The following is an 11,081-nucleotide window of genomic DNA, read 5'->3' on the forward strand; positions in this document are numbered from 1 at the left end:
TATGATTTAAGATTTTCACGGCCAAAAGTATTTTTGTTATTTGTTTTTGGGGTGTTATGCCGTGTTGCGCTAACTCCTTCTTTAGCCAACGTTTCGGACAGCATTGCAGTGTCCATCATCAGGGCAGATGTGTTATTTAAATATAGATGTGTTATTTAAATATTATTTCTCCTTACATCTGTTCCACATGTTCAAAATACAGCATATTTCGTTAACCTTGTTCATTACGTACTCTTACACCAAGTCAGGTAATATCAAGAGTCAGAATAACAGAAGAGTTATGAGACGATGCATGAATGTAAATAAAAGAATAAGTGTGTGCCAAAACAGAATTCTGTGGTAGTCCATACTCTCTGCCTATCCGAGGAAACGGCGTGATAGTTAGTTAGAAAGCCGTATTGAAATGTTGACATTTAAACGGTACCCTAAACATAAATTCTCAGCTCGATTCAGCTTTTGATCGAGTTGTTATCAGTAATCAACCATCAAGCATAACAGGCATGCTTCCATGCTTGATGCGTGAAAACAATTTAATGAAACGCCGTATGGAAAAAAATTTGCGTTTAACAGTGAACGGTCGAATTTTAAAACATTAAAAAAGGCGCTGTATGCAGAAATCACAGGATATCGAAAGTCACTCGAGTAAAAACATTTGTATAAGCCACGCGATCACACATTAACCGGTAAATTATTTTAACTTAAAGTAACAAGCTTAATGAGAAAACGGGAGGAATGCAGATTACGCCAAACTCTGGGAATTGAATAAAAATGCACTTTCTAGATGAGAAAAGTGTGTAGAAACTCATTAAAAAAAGAATTAAGGCGCGGAAGAATAAATTGAGGGAGATACAGCCGATCAAAATTTAATAAAATTGCACTTCGCGATCTGATATTATGAAGATATTACGACAGTCCGCCGCCATATTTTGTCACTATTGTGTTGGTAGACCTAATACTGACATCGGCTGCATGCGATTGTAGCCGACTTCGTGGGTTAAATTTATATGGCGCGTAATTATGAAAAACAGAATTAATAATATAATGTAATCAGGCACTGGATCTGCCCCCCCCCCATAACCTAACCGGATCTTATATTATTAATTCTGTTTTTCATAATTACGCGCCATATGAATTTACCCCACGAAGTCGGCTACAATCGCATGCAGCTGATGTCAGTATTAGGTCTACCAACACAATAGTGACAACATATGGCGGCGGACTGTCATAATATCAGATCGCGAAGTGCAATTTTATTAAACTTTGATCGGCTGTATCTCCCTCAATTTATTCTTCCGCGCCTTAATTCTTTTTTTCATGAGTTTCTACACACTTTTCTCATCTAGAAAGTACATTTTTATTCAATTCCCAGAGTTTGGCGTAATCTGCATTTCACCCGAGAAAACTTTTTTATTAATTTCCTACCTTGAATGATAAATATTCCTCTTAAAATAAAATATTTTCACAATTCACTGGTAACAGCATACAAAGGGAAATGTCATTAAATAAGTCATAGATAAAAGCACATTTTTAAAGATCGACGATACCTCTTGGAATAGATTCGCGTAGGTACTGTTTTTCAATGAGCCCGGAGATATAAGAAAAAATGATGTGCTTATTTAAAAAAATGATGTTACAACATTTTAACATTTCAACATGTTTTAACATTTTTTATTGTAAATGTACAATAAAAAATGTTAAAACTTAATAATAATTTTATAACATATAATAAACAAAATGTACCCCTAATGAAGCTGAGCTTATAAAATAAAAAATAAATACCAACATATTAAATACTACTGAATTGTCTTTATTTATTATTTCGTGTATGTATTGTTTAATTCCATAAAAGTCTGCGTTTTTTTGACAAAATTACAGTTTTGTTTTTAAATATATTTACTTCATATTCTTAGTTTGAGGTATTCTATAGAAATTTACAAAGTGATCAAATAATGGCCCGTCAACGACATTTTTTTAGATTTGATGGATGGGTTTGTAGTAATGGGCACAATAGATAATCATCGATTATTAACTCGATCTTTTTGAACATCGAAATATTTCGCTTAGTTATCATTGACAAATCGATTTTGACAAAAATCATCACACAGTCCGAGACAATTGTTTTGAAACGTCATCGAATAAGGAATTTATTATGTCAAAAATCATTCCCAGCCCTAGACAATAGTTTTGAAACGTCACCGAACGGGGAATTGATTCTGCCAAAAATTAATACACAGTGCGGAACAATCGTTTTAAAACGTCATCGAACAAGGAATTGATTTTGTCAAAAATAATCACACAGTCCGAGACAATCGTTTTTTTAAATCATTCAAAACCACAGCCCAGCCATCACAGAAATCACTCGATAATCGATTCCCAACTATGATAAACGTAGAAAGTATCTCGGATTGCTTGACAAACGAGACATTATTCCCGTGGTACATTGTTTTACGTACAACCTTATATGATTGAATATACTCGGGGAACTAGGATTACGCAAATATTCTCTGCTAATTGTCAAATGTTTAATTATGATAGCATCTACCAACCAAAGAAGCTACGATTTTGTGAACACATATAAGATTGGAATTTACGACGCCCGTGCATTTAGTGTGTTTAATAAATGGCACACTAACTTATAATAAGTTGGCAAGTTTATTAATAAACATGAGTTGATCATTTTTAAAGCGCGTTTTTTAAATGAAAAATAACATTGGGGCGCTCCATAAATAATCTTAAGGTTGAATGTATTTTTTGAGATTTTTAAAGACGCAATTGGCCCGATCTATATAAATATTATATTCGGTATTGTTTGAGTGTCCATGTTTTTATGTCCGCGGGGATGAAATATTTTCATTATTTCTTCTATTAAAAAAATATTTCACGGAATAATGAGAAATGTGAGGAGATTTAAAATTTTCAGTAGGAATATATTCAAATATATCATATTTCCTTATAATTATAAGTAGGTACGAAACTCATTTACATTGTTTATTCAGTTTTAACGTAGATATTAGCAATTTAACGTCATATGTAACGCATTCAAATCGTAGTCATTCATGTCTATGTTACCTTGCTTTCTGCAATTAAACAATAAATGCAGTACTAACCTACCAAAATGTTGCCATACCAATATAACATACTTTGCAAATGTGCCCCCCCGGCCTTCCTACAAAGACACAATCGATCACGCCCATCACTATGAACCTGATCGATTGATTTATTTAGAAAGTTTGTCTATGGATATCAATTAGACAATGACGTTTAGATGGGTTATGTGATATCCACGTGTTAATATTATTGTAAGTAAGTTTTCGTGCTTTATAATCATTTAATTTTCAACAAAAACATCATCGGTGTTAAGGAGGTTATCTCCACAAACATTATACACATTTTCTGCTTTATAACCTAAAACGCTTGGAGAGTTTTAAGCAACTTCTAGTGATCCGCTAAACTTCTGCCAGTAGTTTAACACCGAGTCAGATGAACTAATTTCATTATTTATTTCCTTTCAGCATTGGATACTACCTCCTTAAATTCGTAACACTTTACAAATTTCCCAAATGGACGAAGATATGGTGGCTCCATCGATGATTAAAGATGAAGTCATTATCAAATCTGAAATTATTGAATCTGATGAAATTGAAGCTAGCGATCAACCGGTTAAGATTGAGAGTGTATCGATGAAGAATATGTTAAAATGTGATGAGTGCGAATGTACGTTTATTAAAACCTGGGCGCTTATGTCTCACAAGCGCACGCACTCCCGACAGAAACCGTCAACATCTACATCAGTCGTCAAAGAAGAAGTAGTTATCGAGGGCTATGAAGTTAAAGAAAATGCAGAAATTAAAAGCGAAACGGTTTCATCTGATGCAATTAAAGCTGTTAACAATCTGGTGAAAGATAATGAAAGCGTATCGTTGAAGTATAGATTCAAATGCGATGTGTGTAATAAGATGTTCTCCGAAGCTTCGATGCTTACTAAACACAAGCGTGTGCATACAGGAGAGAAGCCATTTAAATGTTCTCAGTGTGATTTTGCTTCTAGTTGGTTCTCCAGCTTACGTCAGCACAAGCTTGTCCATTCTGATGAGAAACCTTTTGCGTGTAACGAATGTAGCTTCGTCTGTTCCAGGTCCGCCAATCTCAAAATACATAAAATGATCCATAGTGGGGTGAAACCGTACTCCTGCGATATTTGTGATTATTCCACTTCGCATTCTGGATCGCTAAGACTTCACAAAAGGGTACACACAGGCGAGCGGCCTTTCAGTTGCGAACTTTGCGATAAAAAATTTCAACGAAAACAGCATTTAAATGTGCATAGTCGTACGCACGCCGAGAATAACTTTGTGCCTAGTAAAGTGTTCTCTTGTTTGAAGTGCGGTTTTACTACCAACAGTAGTTGGAATTTAAAATCTCATGATATATCACACTCTGACTCGAAACCGTTTCAATGTGTTCAGTGTAGCTTCAAGTGCAAGCATTCTGCGACGTTAAAGAGACATGAGCGCGCGCACAGCGGTGAGAGGCCATACACCTGCGAAGAGTGTGGTAAGAAATTCACTCAGGTTGGAGTATTGAACAAACACAGGCGAATAATCCATTTAAAAAGCAAGAAGTAGTTTCTGCCCAAACAGATGGACGAAGTTGATCTTTAATAATAATTATAATATTAAATGAAAACTAATTTGCTAGAGTTTTTATAATAAATATTATGTAATCAAATTAACATAATTAAAAACCAAATAAATTTAACCTATATCTTACATTTAATTTGTTCCTGTAACCCCGTGTAAACAATCAGAAAAAAACTAAATTTTTCATAAAGGTTTCCATATCACTGTTTTTATAACTGAAAAAGATATTGAAAATAACGTAAAAAGTCTAAGAGTATCAGCAAGCCCAGGATATAACACTATGACAATGTTGAAAGCCGTACACAAGAACATCAGCAAACCAATTGCCAGACCCATTTGCTAAAAACAGAATGTCAACCAAGTTGTCTTTATCATTTATTTTGTTTCAACTAGGGAATAATGATTAATAAGTAGTAATGATTCAAATGATTTTACAATATTCTGTCAAATTAGCCATCTGGTAACACATATAATATATATATATCTCCTCTGTTTTTGAAATATTTTATGATTGTATTGTAGTATTACTTTATATTTGTGATTACTCTATGTTTTTTTTCCCTCAAATGTAAATTGTTAACCTGGATAAAGGCTTAGTACTAGTGAGGTTGATTTTTATGAGAAAAAACATGATTTATGTAAAGTGAGATGCAATAAATAAATGAACATCAGCTAAAAATAGTCATATTTCTGAATAACCACAAGAAATCTATTGTCAATCCAGTTTTATAATCTGGTGATGAAGAAAATATTTCTATCTACAGTCTCATAATGACTCCGCACCAATTTGGCTTTAGGAACAATACCAGCACCGAGGATACAATTGCTAAACCAACGTCAACAGAAATGGAAAACACTATGTAAATATAGTGTTTTGGGATCTTCATTGACCTCCGCAAGGAATTCCATAACGTATTTCATTCCAAAGTCATAAAAAAACGAGAACAAATTCATATAGATGGATAAGCGCTATCATTGTTCAAAAATTATCTGAAAGAGAGATTTTGATACGTCAAAATAAATATTAAGTTTTATTAATAAATATTAAGTGAACCCAAAAACGAATTACTATTTATTTATTTAACATACAGGAGAGTTACTGACAGTCATAGTACACATAATATAACACACGTTTTAAGTAGGAAACCTTATAAGATTGATACATATAAGTAAACAAAAAAATAATATACATTGGGACCAAGTAAAATCAATAAAAAAGAAAAAAAACTTATTATGCAGTGGCTTCGTCAAAATATACACTGCTACAGTGTTTCAACGCCCTTGAGGTGATTTTTCACAAAAACGGCGCTCTACAAATTATCCAATTATTATTATTAATAATAAGTACAGCTTTAAAAATTAATAGGTGTTTAGTATTGAAACAGTTTTTTTTTTTTTTTTTTTTTTTCTTTTTATTTAGGAAGCAAACAGTCGTACAGTAAAAATTATAACAATAAACATTCATATGTTCTAGACCAATTAAGTTCCATTAAATTAAATGTAGATTTAGTATTTTTTACCTACACAACATATTAAATGGCAAAAAATAAACATAATAAAGAAATACATAAATATAAAAACAAAAAGAAAAAATACAACTTTTCGCATAGTTATACTATTCACTACGGGTGATAATAATGTACTTTTCACAACAAAAAAAAATTGAGTAAAATAAAAGTATTTTAATTTATTAATTTATTAAGCTGAATTTTATATGATATTAAGTTATGGTTGAAAATGTCAACATCTCGTAAGGCATTGTGAGTTTCACAGATACGTACTATTACAGAGTTTTGCGCGTATTTGGATTTACAATGTGGTATTCTAAATAAATCATTCGATCTGGTGTTTTGCTTGGGGCAACGAAATGCAATCCTTTCTAAAAGATATGATGAATCAACTAGGCAGTTTACGATTTTGTGTAAGAATAATGCATCAGAGATTTTTCTACGTTTATTTAAAGTGACAGGGACAAATCGATGGTCACTAAAACGATACGATAGGTGTTTCATAAATTTGTTCTGAATATTTTCAATGCGATCAATATATGTTTGATATTGAGGATTCCAAATTACTGAGGCCAATTCTAGTTGTGACCGTACATATGACATATATAATAGAATTAGGGTGTGTGCTACCGTAAAAGGCTTTGTAATTCGAATAATGAAACCCAATTGCTTATAAGCTTTTTTTAGAATATTTTCAATATGATCCCTAAATAACATTCTAGAATCTAGTATTACTCCAAGATCTCTTATTGTTTCTACTCGTTGTAGAGGTACATGGTTTAGTTTGTAAGTATAATAAATTGAATGTTTTTTTCGTGTAAAAGTAATAACATTACATTTATCTATGTTTAGATATAGTTGATTGTTTTTGCAATATTCCTCAATTTTACCAAGGTCTTCTTGTAATTGGTCGCAATCATCTATGGAGCTAATACATTTATATAATTTCATGTCATCAGCGTAAAATAGGAAACAAGAATTACTAATAAGACGATTCATGTCGTTTATGTATAAAATAAACAAGAGAGGCCCTAGATGGGAGCCTTGCGGTACCCCTGAGGGAATAATTATAATTTGTGACATGTAACCTTTTAAAGCAACAGCTTGACTTCTATTTTTAACATATGAAGAGAACCATCTCAGAAGATTTCCACATATACCAATCTTCGAGAGCTTGTTTAACAGTATGTCGTGATTAACTTTGTCAAAAGCCTTAGAAAAATCTGTGTAGATGGAATCTACCTGTTTCCCATTATCCATAGAGTTAAGAACAAAATCAGTAAACTGTCCTAGGTTCGAATCAACAGATCTGCCTTGAAAAAAACCATGTTGATGCGGGCTAATAATAGTATTTTTGCATAAGTCAAAAAGTTGGTTATACACGATTTTTTCCAAGATTTTACTTAAGATACATAGTTTAGAGATAGGTCTATAATTTTCAATGTTGTGTTTGTCCCCTTTTTTAAAAACAGGTGAAACAAAAGCTTGTTTCCAAATGGTAGGAAATACACCTTCTTTAAAAGATTTTTGGAACAGTAGTGTTACAGGAGTAACTAGTGTTTCAGCACAATTAACAATAAAAATTGGGTGTAACTTATCACAACCGGCACTTTTTTTAGTGTCCACATTTTTGAGATGTTTTAACACTAATGGTGCAGTTATATCAATTGAATCAAAATTAATTGAATTTATGGTAACATCATTACTTGTATCAACAATATTTGTGGAAGTATTATTAGTAGTTTTATCGGGGATAAAGACAGATTGGAAGTAATCGTTAAAAAGATTGCAAATTCGTTGACCATCACTTGAGGAAATGTTTTTGTGATACACGTTATTAGGTACTTCAGAAGATGACTGTTTTGATTTCACAAAAGTCCAAAAATATTTCACATCTTTCCTTATATTTACCTCGGCTTTCTTTATATAATTAGTATAACACTCTTTTTCTGTTCTTTTTTGGCGAGTCCTGAGTAATGAGAAGGTATGATAATCTGAGGGGTGTGAATAATTTTTAAACTTTCGGTGATACTTTAGCTTTTCTTTGATGATTTTGATTAGGTAGGGAGTGTACCATGGGGGATATTTGGGAGACAGATAAATGGTTTTTGATGGTACGTAGTGATCAATAGCTTCATTAATAATTTCGTAGAATTTATCAGTTGCTTCTTCCATACCCCTTGAAGAAAAAATATTCGACCAGTCAAATTGCTCCAAAAACTCGTTAATCTTGACGTAGTCAGCTGAATTAAATAATAAGACTTGTCGTGGTTGATGTATTAAATAAGGTTCGTTTTTTAGTCTTATTTCTATTTTGAAAGATTTGTGATGCAAATCTTCAGTTAAAAGGGGTGGAATGCAAGGTTGTAATGAGCAGTTCATGTTGCTAATGGCTAGGTCAAGAACACGTTGATTTACATTTAAGATGTTATTATATTGAAAAAAGTCACAAAGAGATAAAAAGTCTATAACAGTAAAGCTGGCTTCGTCAACAGGTATTTGTGGTATCATCTGTCTTTCAGAATTTAGATTCCAGATAAGTCTAGAAATGTTATAATCACCTACCATAAGAAAGTCATCATCAGGATAGTTCAATCGGAGCTGACTAGCGGACTCAAAGTGAGCTTTAAGATTTCTAATATGATTCGTACCATGGGGATGGTAAGAGCAGCAAATGTTAATATTTTTATTAGAGGTAGTTGAAGTAATAGTTACCCATATATCTTCAGCTTCTAGTGTGGACCAGCTAGTTTGATGAGTAACATTATATTTGGACTGGACAGCAATAAGAAACCCCCTCCCAATGTTTGACCTGTGAGATTATAGTTTCTGTCACGTCTAAAAACATTATATCTGTCGTCAAAAATCTCCGGATCACAAATATTATCGAGAAGCCAAGTTTCTGAAATACATATAATATCAAAGTCATTGTTTAGAACAGCCCTTAGAAAATCATGCGTCTTTGTGCGCAAACCACGTACGTTTTGATAATATATAGTTAAGGAAGCCATATTGTATTACAAAGATAAAATATCAGAAAAATACATTTTCCATAATAAAAATAATAATAATAAGTAAGTATGTGAGTTCGATTCATATAGATAAAAAGTGATCGATGCAGATTCAATACCTCACGAGATGTATAGCATGCCATAATCTGATTGAAAGTAGTTTTTTTACTGACAGTTAGTATATAAAAAATGAAGTATAGTTTAAGTTTAAGTTCTGTATGCGATTTAATAATATTAAATGCGAAACTAAATGAAAAGAAAAAAAATACTTTTTTTAGATAATGTAAGTGAAATAAAATTAAAATGCGAAACTAAGTGAAAAGAAAAAAGATTTTGTTTGAATAATATAAGTGAAATTATTACAGTATTTATAGAGAGTCATGCTATTTTGCTTATATCTGCTTCAGAGGAAATTCGAATGACAGGAGAGCTGTCACTTTTTCTCATAAATATATTGCAATTTTTTGTCCACAGATATTGATATTGTTTTTCAGCTTTAATTTCCCTGGCTTTCTTCATCAGTAGCTTGTTAGAAGGCGTGAGGTGGTCGTTGAGGAATATGCGCATGGCTGCTCCTGGAAGACCAATATCTGCTGAAGTCAGGGTCCGGTGGCGTCGAGCAGCTGTCAGCAAAGCATCCTTATAATCTCGCCGAATGAGACGTAGAATAATGTTGGACGAAGATGTAGGTGTGGGTGTGATTTTGGGAGTTGCCGTTGACCTAGGCCATTGGCGAACTCTATGGATGAAATCAACGTCTTCTCTTTTTATGGGGAATCCTACTTTTTGGGATATATTGCCAATAATGTCGTTTAGATTCTCTTTTTCTGAGGTCGGAACTCCATTGATTTCAATGTTACAGGATCTGTCCCATTGATCCCTTAGATTGTTTTTGAATTCTAACATCTTTACACGTTCATTCAGGGTTATTATTTCACAATCAAGGGTTTTGACTTTAGCTTCATAATCGTCAATTTTAGTACAGCAGAAGTCAATCGATGTTTTGAGGTCGGTTAATTCGTTTTTGAATTGTTCTTTAATTGATTTAATAAAGAGTTCACTCATTTCTTGAAATTTCTTATCTATATATTTGATTAATTTGTTTGAAGAAACATCATCTTCGTCTGTGTCACTCGATGTCACTGTTTTTTTCTGCATTTTTCGCTGTTTACTCATATTGTACTTGGTTAATTTGCGAATTTAGAGGTGCGATGACAAGTTGAATTCGTTGGTTTGTTTTTATTCCGCAGTAGCGCCTGTTTGCCACAATCAATTGAGCACTAAGCAATGATGACAACACTTTCAACCAATGATAAACGAGATGACGACACTATCAACCAATGGGGAACCGAACCGATTACACTTATGCTTGCGCTTGCGCGATTAGATTGTTATTAATTACGGACAATTTATCTGGAATATTTTTGATTATAGATTCACAATATAATACTGTATTCGCTATGATGCAGAGTTCTAATTGTTTTGATACGTCAAACACCAGATTAATTACACTTTGAAACACTTTTTGTAAAGTTTGCTTGCAAATCGCTCGTTTTTAAGTAAATTTAATGTGGAGTGTATTTCACTGCCACACACACGATGGGTAGGTAGTTGTTACTGATAGGTAGTTGTTACGGATAATATCTACCATTTTTCCCATGATATAGGTACCTACTGTCATACCTATTATCCACTTCCTTCCTTAAAAACAGCCTCAACCATACTTGAAAACAAGAAGATTTTTTGTTGCATTGTAAATTGTCGCAAGTACAACATTCAAATTCGTGTCGTGTAGCAAGAAGGTGCAATCGTCCTGTTCTCGTCGTATTATTCACGTGCTTTGTGCTCTGTTTGCAAATATCAAAATCATATTAAAGATTAGGTATATCGTTTCGGAGGAAATTTCACCCCGTGAACAGTGC

General features: G+C 32.9%; 1 protein-coding gene across 1 annotated transcript; it reads left to right on the forward strand.

Annotated features, from left to right (window-relative positions):
• Positions 1-3,244: 3,244 nt before the first annotated feature.
• On the forward strand, positions 3,245-4,698 carry LOC149416437 (uncharacterized). The gene is made up of 2 exons (XM_089642152.1): positions 3,245-3,299; positions 3,513-4,698. The coding sequence occupies exon 2, from the start codon at positions 3,561-3,563 to the stop codon at positions 4,623-4,625; it is 1,065 nt and encodes a 354-aa protein (XP_089498278.1). The 5' UTR covers positions 3,245-3,299; positions 3,513-3,560; the 3' UTR covers positions 4,626-4,698.
• Positions 4,699-11,081: the final 6,383 nt, after the last annotated feature.

This window comes from Hesperophylax consimilis, chromosome 17 (assembly GCF_061612785.1).
Source record: "Hesperophylax consimilis isolate HC1 chromosome 17, BYU_Hcon_1.0, whole genome shotgun sequence".
NCBI lineage: Eukaryota > Metazoa > Arthropoda > Insecta > Trichoptera > Limnephilidae > Hesperophylax > Hesperophylax consimilis.